Here is a 20,526-nt window from a genome sequence, read left to right as displayed (position 1 = left end):
GGATGGGGGTGGGGATTATTCAGGGCAGTTATTTCCTTCATACTGGTTCTTGGGCTTGGGGACTTTTTACCTGCTGTTCTATTTGGTTATTTTTCTTCACTGCAATTGATGGGGGGAGTTGGGGAGGTGCTGCAGGATGAGAGGGTACCTTACGTTGTTAATATATCATGACTGCCATTTAGCTGTTTCCTATTTTTCACATGTTCCATAGGTTCTGTGTTTTTACAGTGTGGTTTTGGACTGGTTTGGTTGTGGTTTGTCATCAATAAAATTGATTTGATCTAAACAAAAATAGAGCAAATGATGGTAGATAAAGATGGTCCATCCAGTCAGTCTAAATGCTACATCATTAATTTTAGCTATGTGTGCACCAAAATTTTTTTATGTAGTCCAGTACCGATTCCTTGCCCCCCCTCCTATTATATTTCTGATCACTGCTTTTACATCTGTCCCAATGCATGTCCAGAATCTGTCAAAATGATGATCTCTAGCCTAGAAAGTCAGTAACCAGATGAATTTTCCATCATCCCTACAGCCACCAAGTTTAGTGATATTGTAGTAAAAAAAAAAAAGCTATTCTGCCTCCCCAAGCTCTTGGAAATTAAGGTTTTTGAATGGTGTCCCCCCATATAGGTCACACCATCCTTCTTGGAAATCTGGTGATGTTGCATAATTGCTTTTTATTTTTACAACCACCACTCGTGATCCCATTGTTTTCTTGGAAGCCTGACTTCTTTAAACCTTGTTATTCTAACCTGTTTTCTAGCTAGGTCATTTGGTCTAAGTTAGACTATTGACACACATTTCTGCTTCCCTTCTTTCTTTTCCTGTCCTGAAAATTACATAACATAACATAAGAATTGCTATACTGGGACAGACCGAAGGTCCATCAAGCCCAGCATCCTGTTTTCAAGAGTGGTCAACGCAAGTCCCAAGCACCTAGCTAGATCCCAAGTAGTAAAACAGATTTTATGTTGCTTATCATAAGAATAAGCAGTGGATTTCCCCAAGCCATTTCAATCATGGCTATGGACTTCTCTTTTAGGAAATTATCCAAGCTTTTTTAAAACCCCGCTAAGCTTACCTATTTCACCAAATTCTCCGGCACCAAATTCCAGAGTTTAATTACACATTGTGTGAAGAAATATTTTCTCTGTTTTTTTTGGGTTTTTTTTTTTAAATCTACTACTTAGTAGCTTCATTGCATGCCCTCCTAGTCCTAGTATTTTTGGAAAGAGTGAACAAGCAATTCACATCTACCTTTTCTACTCCACTCAGTATTTTACAGAGTAGACCTCTATCATAACATCCCTGAGCTGTCTCTTCTCCAAGCTGAAGAGCCCTAGCTTCTTTAGACTTTCCTCGTAGGGAAGTCATTCCAACCCTTTTATCATTTTCTTTACCCTTCTCCCTACCATTTCTAATTCCGCTATTTTGGTTTTGAGATACAAGGGCATTATAAAATTTTCATCTTTGTTTTCCATTCCTTTCCTGATAATTCCTAACATTCTATTTGAGCTGAGGATTTCAATATAACCTCAACAATGACACCTAAATCCTTTTCCTGGGCAGTGACTCCTAACGTGGAACCCTACATCAGGTTCCTCTTTCCCACATGTATCACTTTCCAGTTGCTTACATTAAACGTCACCTGCCATTTTGACTCCCAGTATCACAAGGTCCTCTTTCACAATCCTCTTGGAATTTAACAACTTTGCGTCATCAGCAAATTTAATTATCTCACTAGATGCGTGCTGTTTGCTATGAATTCTGGTTGCCATTTATCCTTTTCTGTGTCTCCTTTCTAATGTTACTTTCTCATCACATCCATTTTGTGGTGTAATTCCTTTCTTTTTCCTCAGTGTAAAAGGGAGAGGCACTAAATATGATTTGTTTTTGAGCAGGGGAACAGCTTTTAGACCCTTCAAGTACAATCACTTGGACACACAAAATATCCTTCGCACACAGATTGTGTTTCAGTAGGTTTTTTAAAATGTAATAAGCCTTTTACAAAAACAATATGGTGTGGTAAGAAATGTGTACTCTTGTATTTACATCTCTCATGTACTCAGTCAGAGTATCTTTATTCTTCTGTGACGGTTTTCTTATTGACTTTAAGTGATCCCCAGTATAGATATAGCTCCTCTTTTTCAGTGCCCTGCCTTTTTAATACAGCTCCTTTCTTCCTGTTCTTGTAGCAATGCACTAGTGCCTGATTTCATTAGCTGTATAAATCTATATACAGTATTCCTCTTCACACTCAGAATTGCTATGTGGAGTTGCAGATTCCTTCTGTGCACCTTAACCAGAACTCCTATTTCTTCTGAAGACAGGACTTTTTACCTCCTCTCTCTCGTTTAAGATACTCATTGTTAATTTTAAGCAGAGAGGATAAAAATCAATGATTTAAAAATAAATGTAAAAAATTGGATATTTTATTTAAACTGGATTTTTAAAAAAATAAAATGTTTACCATATATACTCAAATATAAGTCTACTACTACTATTATTTCTATAGCGCTACCAGACGCACACACGCAGAAAACATTCCCTGCTCGAAAGAGCTTACAATCTAAACAGCCAAGACAAACAGGATTTCATGGATACAGTTAAGGGGAACGGTTAATCAGCTGGCTGGGTTGGAGAGCAGAGGAGTAGGGTTAAGGATTGAAGGCTATATCAAAAAGGTGAGTTTTCAGTCTGCTTTTAAACACGGGAAGGGAAAGGGATTGACGGACAAACTTGGGTAATTTATTCCAAGCATGGGTAGTCGATCCGAATATAAGTCGAGACCCCCATTCCCCCCCCCCAAAGGAGGAAAAATGGTTGACTCGAGAGCTCTGCACTGCTAGGATCAACACCCAGTGCCCCCTCCCTCCCCTGTCAGGCTCCGCACCCAGCCTCCTTCCATCCCTCCTCTGTCAGGCGCTGCACCCATCCCCCTCCCTGCCAGGCACTGCACACAGCCTCCTTTCCTCCCTCCCTCTCCACCCTGTCCCCCTCCTTGCCTATCGTACCTCCTCTGCCGCTGGAATCCCTGGTGGTCCAGAGGCATAGTGGGCAGAAGCGAGCTTTCAGTGTTCCTGTCCCACAGCTAACCCGGTTGGTCGCTGCCACGCGTTCCAGCTTCAGCTGCTGAGCGGTACTGAGTAGGAGCACGCTTTGGCGCTGCTGCTCGATGCTAAGCGGCTTCCTGAATGGCTCCTTGCAAATTCTCGTGAGAATTCACAGGAGCGATTCAGGAAGCTGCTTAGCTCCTGCTCAGTACCACTCAGTGGCTGAAGCTGGAACTCACGGCAGCGACCAACTGGGTTAGCTGCTGGGCATGAGCACTGAAAGCTCGCTCCTGCCCGCCATACCTCTGGACCACCCGATGGGTCCAAACACCGACAGTGAGGGTCAGTATGTGCTCCTCAGTTAGATGCCATCTTAGACTAAATTAAGCTAAACCTTAGGCTTACATACTACATCTTCTTAATAACAGTAGAGCTTGGCACGGTTAACAAAAATTAGAAAAGAGAACAAATACAATGTGGATTTGGTATAGTATGGAGAGGAGCGAAATTTACAACTTTGAAAATAGCCAAGTTTTCAGATGTTTTCAAAATAGTTGCAAAGAGCCCAGATTGCGCAGCTGAGCAGGAAAATTATGGGAATCTCTTTGTTATACTTTTAAAATGGAACATTTGATGGCTATACAGCAGGGAAGTTATAGGAAATTTCTGGATGTTTGGTAGTTTCTTGTGGGTATTTATTTTCTTGATTACTAGGTGGGAGGGTGGGGGAAAATAATTGCTTATTAATATCTATAAGTTTATTGTGCTTTTCTTGTAATATTATATGTACATGAATTATTTGCATGCATAATTGTAGTTTGAAAATTCAATAAAGATTATTTTTTTTAAAAAGAACTGAATATTTCATGAGGTGTCCTAATTTTTTCACATGACTTTATATGGAGACATAGCCATTCACTTCCTGCATGAAACATATGAACTGTGCATCCCTTGGGTCTTTATTAGGAGACTAACTGCTCCATCTTCTGGAAAGGGACTAAGGCTAGTCTTTGTTTTAAAGTGTTTTTGTAAAATACATTCATATACCTGCTTTTAGATTTGGCTATAAGTAGTTCATATATTTGGTTGAAGTGCATTTTAATTCAGCATTTTAACTGCCTAAAATCTTTCTCTTTATGCCAAACCAGAGAACCTCACTCCTCCAGTTAAAGCTCTATCATTTGCAAATTTTGAAATGGTGAAAACAATTCCTTCCCAAATTAAGAAATGGCGATCTCCTCAAGTCTCTAAATGAATTCTGTTTCCAGGGATCTAATTTCATTATCACGCCTGCTGATCTCTTTTAACGGCTCATAGTCATTCGCGCGCGAGACATCAGTGCACCGACATTGGAGCGCAGACAATTTGGCACAAGACACCAGCGCGCCGCAGGAAAACTTACTTTTAGAGAGCTCCAACGCGGGGTATGAGTGGGGAACCCCCCAGTTTACTTCATACTCTTCTCGCTGCCGTTGGGGGGAGTTGGGGGTTGCATCCCCCCACATTATAGAGAAAACTGAACTTTTTCTGATTTTTTAGGAAAAAGTTCAGTTTTTCCTATAATGTGGGGGGTTGCACACCTCCCCCCAACGGCAGCATGAAGAGTATGAAGTAAAGTGGGGAACCCCCCGTCGGAGCTCTTTAAAAGTAAATTTTTCTGTGTTGCGCTGGTGTCTGCGCTCCAATGTTGGCGCGCTGATGTCTAGCGTGCTGATGTCCCGTCACCCTTTTAACTCCTAACCTTGGTCATTTTTCTGTTTAAATATATTCATTGTTCTTGCCATAACAATTTCTATTTTCCAAATGCTTCCTAAGTTCACCATTCCTCTTTCTGAATGTTCTAAAATCTGTTTCCATTTCAGTTTAATGGATACCACCTCATACTGTTTATTATTTGTAGGATAATAGGATTCCTTGCTTTTGTGATGGATTGTCTGAGAGGCCATTACAGGGATACGTTTCAAGCTGGTTTCATAGATAAAAGCACTTAGGGCAGGCTCGTGTGAACATTGTACTTGTTAAAGGTCTGATCCTCCAGTCCTTGAAGCACAGTACCAAAAGCAAACATAAAAGAAAAATCTTATCTCCACCTAGAGTCTGACCGTAACTATCTTGTCTTTAGATTAGCTAACCCAGAAACCATCCAACACAGTTTTGCAATTTAGGACTCGTCTAATCTTAGTGCTAGAGGGACAAATGCATCGATAAACCTCATTAGCAGTAATTCCAACTGTCGCCTTGCTGTCGGCAGTTTTCCATGAGCTCTCTTTCTCAGGTCTTATAGTCATGCGTCTGTGTACAAGGTTCCCTAATTGGAAACAAAAACATGTCTCTCAGGCTATCTATGAGCTCTCTGTAGAACTTCTCACTGAATAAAAGGTCTCTCCCAACGTGTCTGATCCAGGATTCCCTGTGGTATTCGAGAATGCTCTTCCAGTCTTTAGTAACACCAGAGAGAAATGGAATTAGAGTACTCAAGTGAACTGTCATGTTCTCCAAGCAAAAGACGGACTGACTCTTCTTTTCTCTACTACTTATTCTTCTGCGTGGTTTGATGTTCCCACTACTTGCTGTTTGCGCTGGAGAGTCAGATTTCAGACTTGAATTCTTCATTTCATAGTTACAATCAGACGTAAATCACCTAAACCGCATGGCTTAACCCTTGAGAGGTTTATACTTAATTCAAACACTGGATGGTCATCCATAGATCTTGATGTCGTAAGCCAGACCCGCGTATTGAGTTATTAAACTGTATACAGCTGGAACACACACTATTCTTTTTTCATACATCACCATGTGTGCAGCACAAAGTAGCAGCTGGTGTTATTTTTTTCAAGATGGGGTCAATGAGACTGAAGTGAATGAGGATTGCTTCTGTTCCTTATTGATGAGGAACAACTTTGTGGGAAGCTCCAGCTGGGGAAGGAGAAGAGTGTAAGGCCACAAAGGGAATTTTTAAGGGGTGGTGCTTATCTCTAGGGAAACTTTTATTGGTGGTTTGTGGTCACAAATCAGTGGGTGGTGGTGGTGGGTACCCCTTGGCTCACCAGAGATTTGCTGGCCTACCATGGTGGATGGAGCTTGTCACTGAGGCCATGTGACCCTTTTAAGATTTTCTGCCAACACTTGAAGGAGAGCTCCAGTGCTGTCTTGGAAAATATAGCAACACTTCATCAAGATATATGCTGTATATTTTTTGTGAAAATGACCCTGAAATGCACCTTCTCAGGACCGTTTGCAAAACTGTATTAATGAGCAGCTTTCAGTTGATTTTGCATTCAGCAGCTCATTAATGTTCAATTGACTTAAACCTCTTTTATGCAGTGAACTATAGGGCCCTTTTACAAACTGCCTGCCGCGCTAGTACCTAACGCCTCCATTGACGAGGCGTTAGGATTTTAGGCTGCCACGGTGGTTAGTGCGTGATGAAATGTCCGACGCGCTAACCTCCGTAGCGCGCCTTGATAAAAGGAGCCCTATGTGTTAAAGTTGATCACAGAATGGTATGGATTAAACAAATATTTCATAAAAGGGGTTTCACAAAGAGAAGGCTTGCCTTACCAGTTAGGTGTTTTGTTTTTTTAAGGTTTTAATACATATGGGCAATGATGAGTTAAGATAAATGAGAAATAATATACAGATTGCTCTCCCCAGGCTTGTGTTGTGTTTGTACCTGCTGTGCAGTTAATGCACAGTATGTGGTTGTTCTCATGATTCCCAAAATGAAAATTAAAAAAAGAAAGTCTTAAGATGTTTATAGTGACTTGGCTAGGGTTACCAGATGGCTCCAGTAAAAGGAGGACGGATTGAGACATCCGGGTTTTACTTCCATTGCTTTCAGTGGAAATGAAACCTAAATGTCTCAATCTGTCCTCCTTACTTCCATTGCTGTCAATGGAAGTAAAACCTGGATGTCTCAATCCGTCCTCCTTTTTCTGGAGCCATCTGGTAACCCTAGACTGGGCAGCACAAGACCTGCAATTAATTCATTTTTTTCCATTGCGGTGCTATAATTTCTATACCTTTGTAGCTTCACTTGTATTGTGGTCCTACAAGCCAAGCTGCTTCATTTGTAATTTCATCTGACTGTCTTGTGTGTTTTCTGCCTCAGTGAGTTTTGAAAAACTTTGGACGTGTGACCACATTGCTTTACCATTGCAGAAGGTGAAATGTTTGAAGAAGGCTCAGTGCTGGTTGGCACTTGGCAGAAGTCACAGTGGGGGATACCTTAGTGTGTTCCCCTCCTTAGTGCCATGGCCTGCAGGCGCTAACCCGAAGGTAGCGCTGGAGAAGGAGCTGGAAAGTAAAAAAAAAAAACCCCATCAAAAATCCCCCCCCCCGAACACAGGGACTTATTTAGAGGGTGCATATCTAAATCATTGGCCCCCAGATGCTGGAGAATGATATACCACACTGCCCCCTCTCGCTGAGCCTGAGTGCATAGTCTTCAGTGCATTCTCTGATCTAAATAAATGAGAATCCAGATGGCAGGGTCTCATGCCGTAGCACTTCAGGGCTAGTCCAATTTGTTCACGTTTTCATTTTTTTAAATGGTTTTATTTTTTATTAATAGTGGTAGCGTTTCATGCTTTAAGCTGTAATTAAAAACTTAAAGTTTGGATTGAAAGGAGACAAAAACTGTTTTTTGGGTGTTTTAAAAAACAACAACAAAACTTTATTCATTTTAAAAATGTGGCCTTGTGCCCTTGTAATGTTGGTTTTCTGTACACTCTGTGTTGCAATCGCTAATAAAAATATTATACAAAGAAAAAAACCCCCACAAAACCAATCATAGTGCATTAACAAAAAACATATATAAAATAATACAATAAAAGCACTTTATACTAACAAGTATACCTAAATGAACATTTTAACCCTCCCATCCCTTTAATGCTCTATAAACTTAATTCTTCAAAGCCTATCAATAATGTTATGACTTTTAAAAAATAACCTTATAAATCCCAACCTGCCCTCCCACCCTGGATGTGTATAATAAATGAACATTAATAAGATCAGTCTTTACAATAAGTCATCAATGGTTCCCAAGACAGTGTGCCTTTTCCCTCTTATTGATATGTATGGACAACTTAGTTCTGTGGAGTTCTTCTCTATTCTATATATTGTTTTGGAGGTGACCCTTATTGAAAAAGGGGTAAGGGTTAATTAAACAAATATGATAATGCTATGGAAGCCATCCTAATAGCCACAGAAAATTGTTCATGCTGTGGTTTGTATGCTGCCTTGGATGAAACATAACAACTTGAGAGAAGCTGTTTAAAAGTTAACCCCTTGAGATTGAGCCTGTGACAGTATTTTTTTAAGTGCTGGGTGCCTTGGGCTGTTCTAGATGCTGATTTTCAGCACCAGCTTCTGCATCAGTATTGATGCTGAATTTCTGACTCCTATTACTATTACATATCATTTCTATAGTGCTACCAGGCATATGTAGTGCTGCACACCAAAAACATAGAAGAGACAGTCCCTGCTCAACAGAGCTTACAATCTAGTCATGACAGACAAAAAGGAAGAGTCTGCGTCAGAGTCAGCGTGACAGCTTGGGGCATCCAAACAGCACTCCGCGGGATTGGAGCTGACCTGGAATTGGGCCGGGGAGTGGTTCCTTGTTGGGCATATCTCTGCTGCTCAGAACCTAAAATTTTCCATGTATTCATCATCATAGGACTCTTAGGGACCTTTGAAGACATCTTTTTGCAACGCAGACCGTGTTGGGTCCTGCGCTACTAGCGGACTAAGACCTTTTGATTGTATGTGGATTATTTACTATTTTTTATGTGGATTATTTTATTGTATATTTGGAACTTTGATTCTATCATTAAAGTCCATTTCAGGATCATCGTCACTCCACAGTGTTTTTTTTTGTTTCTCTTGGACTCTTTTCTCTGTGGATTCCTTGGGGCCAATTCTTTTTGGTTTGAGACAAAAAGGTGCATCTGTACAAAATGCTTAAGTAGGGGAGTTAGAGAGAAAATGATAAGACAGATAGCAGTTGGGTTGGAGTTAGGAATTGAAAGCAGCTTCAAAGAAGTGAGCTTTGAGCATGGACTTGAACACTGCCAGAGACGTAGCTTGACGTACCGAGTCGGGCAGTTTGTTCCAGGCATATGGTTCAGCAAAGTAGAAGGGTCGGAGTATGGAGTTGGCCATAGAGGAGAAAGATACAGATAAGAGAGACTTGCCCAATGAGCAGAGTTCCTGAGGAGGAGTATAGGGAGAGAGGAGAGATACTGGAGACCTGCGGAGTGAATACACTTGTAAGAGGAGTTTGAACTGTATGCAGAAATGGATATCCAATGAAGTGACTTGAGGAAAGGGGTTGTGTGGACATAGCAACATTGGTGGAATGTGAGACAAGTAGCAAAGTTCTGAACAGACTGAAGGAGAGAAAGATGGCTTAGAGGAAGGCCATTGAAAAGCAGGTTGGTAGCCACCGGATGATTTCTGGGTACTGCAAATATTTAGACAGCTATTCGGGCAAATTAGGATGGTCTTTTACTTGGCTAAATTTGCTTGGATAATTAACCAGGTAACCAGGTATCTGTGGTGTCCAGGAAACTTCTTAGCTCTGTCCCCAGTCTGTCCCAGCACTAACTGGAAAGTTTTGAGGCAGTCAGAGCAGATATCAGCGATACTCTCTTGTTAAGTGGTTAACTGTGATGGACCCACTCAGCTAGAATTAACTGTGTATGGGCCACTCCTATCCTGTTAACTTTCTACTGCTGAATATCAACCTCTTCATTTTTAAAAGATTTTGATGAGAGATGCGGGGCTTCTGCATGTTGTCAGTTTCGCTGGTTTGTTTTGTGTGAGGATTTTAAATTTTAGAATATTTATTGGTTGTCATTGAAAATTTCCTGCAAAAATATTTATATGCACCAAATTTTAGATGCATTGAGCCAAATAGGCTAAAATGTGATAAAATGGTTTGAAATATGCAGTACAGGTTAAAAAGTATTTGGGGTAATTTTATGAATGAAGTAAGCGCGTAGAACAGCAATTTTACATGTTCAAAGTGGTGCATGTAAAGGAGGGAATTCTATAAATGGTACTCAGAATTCAGTACTGGAAAAATCGACTCAATTCTATAAAAGGGCACACACCCTTTATAGAATTGCACTTAGTACTGATTCCTGAGACAAATTTAATGCACCAGAATTACACCTGCAGAAACCTAGTGTAAATGCTAGCGCCCAAGTTAGGCGTGCTTACCTAGTATTATATAGCTATACAGGAAGTGTTTTGGAATGCCACTGACATGCCCATGCCCCCTTTTGAGATATATACTATGGACGTTAGATGCCCTGCTTTATAGAATAGCGTGGAGCCAGATGCACATGCACGTTTCAATTAGTGACAATTAATATTAATAATTGGCTGTTAGCAGGGGTCCAATAGTGAACTTGAGGGGCAGCAGTGCATTTCCTCCTCCTCCTCTCCCCTACCCCCTCCCTCCACATGTGTTAAAAGTACCTTTGCTGGTGGGGATGTTGAAGCTCCGCCAGCCAAATAAATTCAGTGCCCAAACTACCATACTCCCCCTTCTCCTTGCGTTGCTTCTGTAATGTAGAAGGTCCACCAGCGTGTAGACTCTTAAGACACTCCGAGCATGTTAATCTCTTGCGTGAATTGAATGTGGAGCAGTCCCAGCATCGGTGGCTGGAGGCTTGCTGCCAACGTTTGCATTACAGAAGCAGCACAAGGAGGAGGGGAGGATGGTAGTTTGGGCACTGAATTTCTTTGGCTGGCAAAGCTTCAGTATCCCTGCCAGCCATTTAACGTGGTGTTAAAGGGGATGAGGATAGAGAAAAAGGGAAGGGACTTGATGATATACTACCTTTCTGTGGTTACAACAAAAGTGGTTTGCATATATACAGATATTTATTTTGTACCTGGGGCAGTGGCGGGTTAAGTGACTTGCTCAGGGTCACAAGCTGCAGTGGGAATTGAAACCAGTTTCCCAGGTTCTGTGACTGCAGTACTTACTATTAGGCTACTCCTCCACTCCTGCTACAGGTTTGGAGGGGGCCCAAGGTGCCCCCCACCCCGGTGGCTATGCCAGTGGTTGTTGCCACCCAGTTGATGGTTAAGAACTTGCTAATCACCTTTTTGAAACAGCCTTCAACTCATAAACCTACTCCGCTCTCTGCTCACCACCCTAGCCAGCAATTTGACTATGCCCTCTTAATTGTAACCCCTACCCTGGCATCCTGCTTGTCTGTCTTGATTGTTTAGATTGTAAACTCATATGAGCAGGGACTGTCTCCTTTGTGACTTTGTACTGCTTGGGAATGCTCTAGAAATAATTGATAGTAGTAGTGGTAGTAACCAATTAATATGCACGCACATCTCATCAGCGGGTTTGGGCATCATATATAGAATCCAGGGGGCATACATCTTGGCTTATAATTGCATCAAAGTAGGTAAAAAAACAGGATACTTCTATCTGACGTACATGCAGGTATTTCAGGGAACAGAGAATGGGCAAAGCTGGAGTGGGATTGGTAATTAATATGCAAACCTTATAAAGTACCCAAATCCACATACATGTTTGTAATTACTGGTAGAAATGTAAGCTGTCTCAGAGCAAGTATAACTGTGTGAGGGAACACATGGGTAGCTATTCTGTAAAGGCAAAACAAAAAACCCAGCAAAAACTGCGGTGGAGATGCAAAGCAAAAAAAACCAAGACAAACTGCAGGGGAATGTACAGGGTGCAGGAATTTATTCAATGAAAACAAGAAAAATCATAAAAATATGACATATATAAAACAAATGCACTTTGTGTTTCACGGTGCAGCGCTTTAGACAGGAGATTTTCACACCTGTTCATTTGTGATTTTGTTTATTTTATCCAATCTGGTTTCCTGATACTCCACGTACCACCATTTGGGACCCCTGAGGAAGAAGTGTTTCTTCGAAACACGGACCGTGTCAGGGTCCTGTCCACACCAATATTAGGACCAGTTTTTTGGATATAATTATTGTGGCTTATGCATTTGTTTTATATATTTCATATGTTTTTGTGATTTTTGTTGTTTTCATTGAATAAATTCCTGCACCCCTGTACATTCCCCTGCAGTTTTGTCTTGTTTTTTTGCTATTCTGTAAAGGAACATATGTTGCGTTTTCTGCTTATGTAGTGTCATAACAGGGTGCCTGGAAAAAAGGGCAAAATTGTGCTTGTTTTAGGAAAGCAACCTGCACATGAATATGGCTTTATTAAAGTACACTTCCCAAATATTTTTTAAGACGGTCACAACTAGTGCACCTACATGTGTTCTTGCCCAGCTTGGCCTGAATGCCACTCCCAGTAATGCCTACATGCAATCCTTGTAAAAGCATGTGTGATATCGTCACATATCTGTTTACACTCTTATACTATTGCAGGTAAAACAGTTTATGTGTAAAGTGTATAAAAACTAAATAACAAAAATATACTGCTCACAACTAAGAAAGCTGAAATCACCCTTTTGACGAAAGAAAAAGCCTCAGGTTATAGGTGAGCACTCAAAAGGCCCGACCACCACCATCTACATCATCGGCATAAAATACTTTCATCAGGGAGACAAGCGTCAAGCTATTTTAGAGAATGCTCGGATATAAAGAAAAAAATCCTATCAGCAATCTAATTTGAACCTCCCCCCCAACACTTATCCTATGCTTTAAAGATCAAAGTCCCTGTGTCCCAAGCCAGCATTTCACAGTATTTAGACCACTTCTTCAGGGCAGAACAGGCTTCTCTTATAGCACCGATTTAGATCTGTAAAAAGTGAAAGATCTTATTGTCACCTACGAAACTTTTGTGCTAAAAGATCACAAAAAACAAATGCTCTTTAACATACTCACCGTGGCATGTTTTCGTCATAAATGATTTCTTCTAAAAGCGGTGTCCAATTTAGTAGATTAAATTGGAGGAAAAGGTCCAGTTAGTTGTATGTGAAGCAGAAAGACTGATGTACTTAAAAGTAATCTTCAATTATAGAAGAGCTGCGTTTATATGTATGTTTGCTATTCTTGTTTCAGGACAACGTCATCTTATTTTTGAGAGGCTGCAAAGAACTCGGTCTTAAAGATTCTCAGCTTTTTGACCCAAGTGACCTCCAGGATACATCAGCCCGAGTTACTGTCAAGTAAGTCATCCTTCTGCTACTAAACAACTGCCCATTTTACTGTCTAAGTTTTCAAGGCTAACTTAGATCATATCTGAACTAGATTAATATAACAAACATTTAAACTGACCACTGAGAGTTGGGAGGATTATGTGGGTTTTCAAAATGTTTGGACCCTACCCGTTTCAGGGAATGGTAGGTAAATGGCTGCAGGATTTTGGGGATGAGAAACAAGATGATTTCTGAGAGGAATAGTTGGGAAGGGGAGGGGGGCAAGAAATTAGTAAAAAGTGCCCAGCTACAAAAAGTTCATTTTAAATTACTCCACCAGCTGTATATAAGTTTATTTTGAGTATGTAATATGGGAATAATGCCTTTGGTTGAATGTAAAATATGTGGACATAGAGAGGGTACTTATGAACACTGTGGCTCTGATTCTATAAAAGACGCCTAAAGGGCGCCTAAGTCCTGTCTAACGCTGAGCAGAACTTAGGTGTCCAAACTAAGTGGTTAATGAGCCATTAAAGGTCTTAATGAGCAATAATTGGCACATGGATGTCCAAAGAATGTGGACATCACTTTGTAGGCGTCTCCACAATTTCATGGACGTCAATTGCGAAAACTCACGCCTAAGGGAATGGGGGTGGACTGGATGTGGTTTCAATATGGGCATCCTTTGATTCATTTGCATAACGCTGAGCGACCTAGGGCGTCCATCTTATGCCTACAATGTAGATGAATGAAATCCCATTGATCCACAGCAGCTTCCATCAATATCTTTCTTCCTCACATCTGATATGATAGCGTAGGGATCTGCTAAGCTATGATCTTCTCAGGTATTTTCACCCTCACATGGCTAGGATCACGAAGCTCTCATGGTAGGAACCCCCACAACTGAAAGGAAGCAGCTGTGTCTCACCAGATAAAAGCCCTGTGTTAATCTTTCAGAGGTCATGGGTTTAAATCCCAGCACATATTTTAATTGTGGCATTCTACCTTTCAGGTGCACCTTGATGATCTCACAATGAGGTCAGCAATGTGCAGCTGCACACCTCCATTTGCAATGAAGTAGAAGCCATGCTAAGGTCTGTATCTGTTTTTTTTTCTGTTTTTAAGCTTTTGCAAATGAAGTTATGTATGCAAGCTATATATTTTTGTCATGTGCTTTCTTTGCTTTCAAGAATGAGCTGATTGGAGCACTGTTTAGTCAGAAAAAAAGGGTAGCTTTTTAGCAAGAAACCTAAGGCTGTTTTTTTTCATGTGCTGTGCTTCAGTTAATGGATCTTTTCCTCTAATAGCATTGCTGTTCACAAAAATAGAAGGTTTTTCATGCAATATATCTGTTTTGATGTGCCCTGTTTATTAAATGTATTTTGAGCTTAATAAAGCAAAAATAAAAACCCAGGGAGCTATTTAGCAGATCACATTAAGGACGTCCAATCTGTGCCTAAGTTCCATCCATAGAACTCAGGTCTATCTGAAGCCCAAACTATGCTCAGAAGTAGACCTCCTTTACAATGCCTATAGGACCTGGTTTTACAAGTGCTATGCAACTTGCTAGCTCACTGTGTCGCACACTGGTTAAACCTACAGCCTTCTACCCTAATATTGCTGGTTCTAATCCCATTCGCTCTCTCTGATAGAAGAGAAAGAAATAAAAGCATTAACAGATCCAACTCCCAGTATCACAATTATAATGAAAAACACCATAAAATCACCATTCTAATAATGTCATAATAATAAAATATTATAACATTAAGGACATTGGACGTCTAACTCTCACCTAAAACCTGATTCTCTAAAGGACGCCTAAAAATTTGGACGTCTAAACAGTGCTGAGCGTCACTGAGCGCAATTCTACAAAGGGCGCCTATCTTGGATGTCCAAACTGCGCCTAACTTTAGATGCACTTTGCAGAATCAGGGCCTGTATGTCCAAGTACTGCCAATATTCAGGTAGGGACAAGTTGAAAGCCATTAAAGTGGCAATCCTGAGCTGAGAGCCATGTACCAGTGACCATGTACTAGACAGCATGTGTATGGGAATGTCTGATGATTGCAACTTTTTGGACTGATCTGTGGGAACTCCTTACTTGAGAGGCTGGACTTGCTTTCTCCTTATCACCTTGCTGAATGCTATCTAGCCTTCACCACCCTGCCAGCACTGCCAGGATTATATTTTTGAGGAATTATGGCAAATTGTAACCTGTTAACTGTAGATTGTGTATGTTGATCTGTAACCCATCCTGGGCTCTTTGGGGAGGATGGGATAGAAAACGTATTAAATAAATAATAAATAAGAATCCACGAATAAGCTTACTGGATAAGATGGATGACCTGCCGGGGGGAGGAGAGGGTGGGCTGTATCATGTTGATTTGTAAAGTATGTCTGGAGGCAAAGCATTATATTTTGATATAGTGGATTTCTGAGTATTATATGGATCAGATGCTATAGAGGAATCAAATGCATGAACAGTTGCAAATGGTGCATAGGTCTATAGAGAGTGCAGGGACAGTAGCCAAGAAAACGTTTTTGAAAATTTGTATCCCTTCTTTGCAGGCCTTAATAATGTGGGTTTACAGTGGAGATAAGAGAGGGAAGGTGTGCAGAGATAAAACAGAAAATTATGCTGTCAATAATGTGTTTACATTTGGGAAGCTTCAAGATGAAGATAAATGCGTGATGATGTTTATTACCAGCTTTGCTTAGTAGTGACACAATAAACTAATCCATATTAAGTCAACTGCTGAAAACTTTTCTTAGCCACTTCTTTAGAAATAATATGTATTTCTCTTTTTCCTTTAAAAAATATATAAATACTAGCTTTATAGCCCGTTACATTAACGGGTGCTAGAATATATATGTGTGTGTGTCTGTCTTTATTTTTTTCTCTCTCTGTCTCCTTAGCCGCTTTCTGTATTTCTGTCTTTCTTTTTTTTGGCTGTCCACCACCACCCCTTGTGTGCTCCCCCTGTCCATTCTCCCTTCCTTTTACCTCCCCTGTGTCCACCACCACCCCTTCACTGCTCCCCTTATCCAGCAGCAGCCCTTCTCCCTTTGTTTTACCTCCCCCCTGTCCATCAGCACCTCTTCCTGCTCCCCCTGTCCAGCAGTAGGCCTCCCTTCCTTTTCTCCCCCCCCCATCCATCAGCACCTCTTCCTGCTCCCCCTGTGCAGCAGTAGGCCTCCCTTCCTTTTTTTCCCCCCTATCCATCAGCATCTCTTCCTGCTCCCCCTGTGTAGCAGTAGGCCTCCTTTCCTTTTCCCCCCTGTCCATCAGCACCTCTTCCTGCTCTCCCTGTCCAGCAGTAGGCCTCCCTTCCTTTCCCCACCTTCCACCAGAGCAGAATCTCCCCTCTGTCTATCCTCCCAACAGTCCAGCATCTCCCTTCTCTCTATCTCCCATCAATCTATCATCTCACCTCTGTCTCCTCCTGTCAGCCACTGCCGTTCGCCACGTGGTCGATCCGCTGCCGACAGGCGGGGTCCAGCTCTGGTGTGTCGCTTGCGCACAGCAGCAGGAGCAGCGCCACCAGCAGCAGCGCCGCCATCGGGAACCCTTCTCGAGGGGGCGGGACAGGCTGCTGAGGAGCTTCGGGGGCTGCTGAGACGGCAGAGACGGAGCGGCCGAGCTGAACTGGCGTCCCCCTCCCTCCCCGGTGCCGTTCTTCCTATGAGCGGGCCAGGATGGAAAAAGAGGAGACTGTTGTGGCCACATCACAACGGATCAGGGAACACGGCTTTAGAGTGTGCATGCGCGCTTACCATTTTATTATTATAGATTATGTTTATTTAAAAGACTTGCTATACCTCCTGGCCTTGCTGGATTAGGGTGGTTTACAATTTTACAATCCATATGCTTAAAGAAGGAAAGGAACTCCATAAAAAATTAGGAAGACCTAATTCACACATTCCAAAATCCCATTCACTCTTATCATACTGAATTCCTAATTCTAAAAGCAAGATCTATAAATAAACAAAGGTTTTCCTTGAGTACGGTTCAGTCTACCTGCAATGAAGGTGACAGTTCAAATGCCATATAAGAGAAGTGGGCCTTCAGAATGCCTTTAAACATATTTTTTAGCTGATTTCAGCCCAGATTTTTTGGCAATAATTCTATAAATGTGGTGCCAGCCAGAAGAATGCTCTCTCCCTAGTAATTGCCCAGTATGCTATTGAAAAATTAGATTTCATTCTAAAGTCTTGCAAAGAGACCTGAGACATCTAGCAGGTTTGTACAGAGTTCCTTATGTTTTAAGCAAAGTAATTTGAATTTACTTCTAAAAGCAATCTGCAACCAATGTACTATATATATAGATCATAAAAAAATATATCCTTCATTTTCAGCCTATGGTGGTTGGCCCTTTTTTTTTATTACACACTGGCCCCATTCAGACAAAAAAAAATCTGAATGTTTTGTGGTAGTGGCCAGACAGTGGTGGCTACTTAATATCTGGTTCCCAGCAGTATCCAAGTACCGGCGCTATTCAACCGCTCTCCAATTCCAATTAGAACCAGCAGTTCTAGTCAATATTTAGCTGGATTTTTTTTTTTTTTTTAATGCCACTGGTGCCTATTCAAAGCTAATTGATAAATGGCTTTCCCCCCCCCAAAAAAAAAAAAAAAAAAGTGGACATTTTTCAGATGCCTGGCTTTTACAGTTCAACCAAATCCTTTTCTTTGTAGAATGACTCTGTATAAAGAATTTTGTATTTCAAAGTGGAATGACCCTCCACAAGCATCTCTTCATTCTTGCAGCAGTTAATGTTTTAGTCAGGCTCCTTATATTTGCTTTTTGAATAAGAAAAATACATTCAAATCATGTTATATTTCAGAAGCTATACAGAAACTAGGGGTGGATAAGCTTGTTTGGGGTGTAATCTGAGCCATTTCCAAAATGATTTTTCCCAGAATAGTTTCTCATTCAAGTAAGAAATTATAATTTTACATTTTAAAGAAAAGCCTCTAGTAGACAAAGCAAAAAAGAAAACAATTTATTGTATTTGTTATACTGAAGACAAGATGAAAAAGGAAAAGAATAGATCCCAGTATAGAGCCCTGGAAAATTGGCACATTTTGGACAGCTTTGTACATTGTCAGAGTAGGATGATCCACGAGTTGCATGCACACTGGCTCAGGTTGCCGAGTCTCGCTCATAAATTAGAAAGAGCTGTTTGGATCATGGAATATCTTCCAAATGAGACTGGAAAGTCTGATCTACCTCGCACTGAGATTCTGAATGGAAAGCTGGATTCCTTTGTTTTAGTATGAAGACTGCATATTAGTTTCAAGATAAATATTTGAGAAATAGAATAAAAAATTGCTTTTAATAGCTAGGTTTGGAAAATTACTCTTCATCCATAAATTTGGGTTAGAGCTAGTTTGGAAAATCTGATATAAAGAAATTGATGACTAGCTCCCCTGTCTTTATTTAAACATTTGCTGAGGTAATGCTGTCTAAACTTAAGTTCCTCTGCCATGTAATTGAAACCAGTTTTAAATACGTTTGGAGACAGCTGCCCTCTAATTCTGTATAGTGCACTACAAGTTAGGCGCTATTTCAGTACATAACTTTTGGCATTTTAAGGAGAGTAAATGGCAGTTATGCAGAATGTATGTACAGTAGTCACTGTTCTCTTTAAGCTGGGTGGGAATCCGTCACCTACAGTCCTGCCAGTGGGTGGTGCTGTTTCAAAATCACATATCAGTAGTAAGGAACGGGCAAACTCTGCAGGACTTTAGGGAACCTGACTCTTCCCCCTCCCACCCCATCATCCACCCTCCCCCTCCCTCCTTCCACCCCACCCTCCCTTTCCCCTTACCCTCCTTTTGTTCACTAGTCTTTTTGAATGCACACTGTTATTTTAAATTTGTTCTATTTATGTGTTTTTAAGATTGAGCCTGTGACGTCAGTACGTTAATGTTTTTCCACACATCATGTTTGTTTACCATCCTTATTCATTGACTTCAATACATTTTCATTAACTATATAGTTCATTAGCCTTTGTGCAAAGACATATCGTCATTTTAGAATTGTTTTTATGGTTGAACTGTTTATGTCCATCAGTGGCTTTATGTTTGGCATATGTCCACGTTTGCCAATCATTTTGATTCAGTGACGTCAACACGCTCTCCCTAATCATACATTTAAACTCCGTTGTGGTCATTCCCCCCTTTTTTGAGTTCGCAGCACTTCCATTGTGATCATCAGCTGTCCACGTCCTAGAGTGTAAGTCTGTTGGCCTTTTACTTTATTGATTATGGGCTTTCATTATTGCTTTTTATGCCTGTTAGCACTTTATTTACCTTGTCTGTTTTATACTTTCTGCCCCGCGGTTTTCACTTTACCTCTTTGTGGTTTGTTACACCCTGCTGGGCCACCATGCTTCCGTCTTGCTTTTCAGTTCGTCTTGTTTTTTAGTTTGTTAAGTTCCCTTCACTTATATTTTCAGTTTTTTTTGTCCCATGCCTTTTGCCTTGTTTATCTATTTTTGATAGATATATTTTGTTGGGCAGTTACACCACCATCTTATTTTGTTTTTGGCATCCTTCTCCTTTGCGTTCCTGTTTTTTGTTTTATTGATTGATCTTTTGTGGTATTTTTCGGATTGTTAGGACTCCCTTCTTCAGCTGTGTTTTTCAGTGGTGCTATATTCACATATCTCAATGCATGATTTTTATTTTCTCATTAGATGGTATTTCATCACGTTTTCATGCTATGAGTTTGACTGATGTTTGGTGCCATTTAATATGATATTTTTTCAATCTTTTTAATTGAATTTTTATTTTAGTATTTTAGTGCAACTTTGTATTTCACATGATTTTCTTATACAACTGTTAAAGGCTCATAAGGTATGTTGCACATACATTGTTATTTATTGATTTTATCTTCTATAATAAAGTTTCTTATAAGCTCAATATAGTACATTTCCATATAGTGTGAGTAGCCCTATACCTTACTCCCATATATGTTTTTATGTCATTCACAATTTTTTATACCTTACTCCCATATATGATTTTTTAACCCTTTATATGAGAGATGTTTTAATATGATTGCATATAATTATGGGTTTGTTATGGTTGTTCTTTGGAATCGCTATGTATTAGTTGCAATGGTATACAACATATAGGACATTAATGTATGTATTAGCCCTTGTGATTGATTCAGATTTGCTTATTTTGAGTTTAATGAATTCATATGTCCATTTCTAAGTATTTATGATTACTCTTTGCTGTTTGTTTATTTATATTTTATTCCATGCTAGTCTTTAAGCCCGTTAAATTAACAGGTGCTAGAATAGATGTCTGTCTGTCTGTCTTTCTTTCTGTCTGTCTCTCTGGCC

The 20,526-nt window shown here is 40.5% G+C and overlaps 1 protein-coding gene across 9 annotated transcripts in view; it reads left to right on the top strand.

The window, feature by feature from the left end:
- Nucleotides 1-20,526, top strand: part of LIMCH1 (LIM and calponin homology domains 1) — a 627,082-nt gene that overhangs the window by 343,492 nt on the left and 263,064 nt on the right. For all 9 annotated transcript variants that reach the window (XM_033946571.1, XM_033946536.1, XM_033946527.1 and 6 more), the window contains one exon: nucleotides 13,098-13,204. Coding sequence is in view for 8 of the 9 variants with exons in the window: in XM_033946536.1 (XP_033802427.1) it covers nucleotides 13,098-13,204 (107 nt within the window). In the remaining variant the exon portion in view is untranslated. The remainder of the gene's footprint in view (nucleotides 1-13,097; nucleotides 13,205-20,526) is intronic.

The sequence above is a fragment of the Geotrypetes seraphini genome, chromosome 1 (genome assembly GCF_902459505.1).
Source record: "Geotrypetes seraphini chromosome 1, aGeoSer1.1, whole genome shotgun sequence".
In the NCBI taxonomy this organism is placed as follows: Eukaryota; Metazoa; Chordata; class Amphibia; order Gymnophiona; family Dermophiidae; genus Geotrypetes; species Geotrypetes seraphini.
This window is presented reverse-complemented; position numbering and strand designations above follow the sequence as displayed.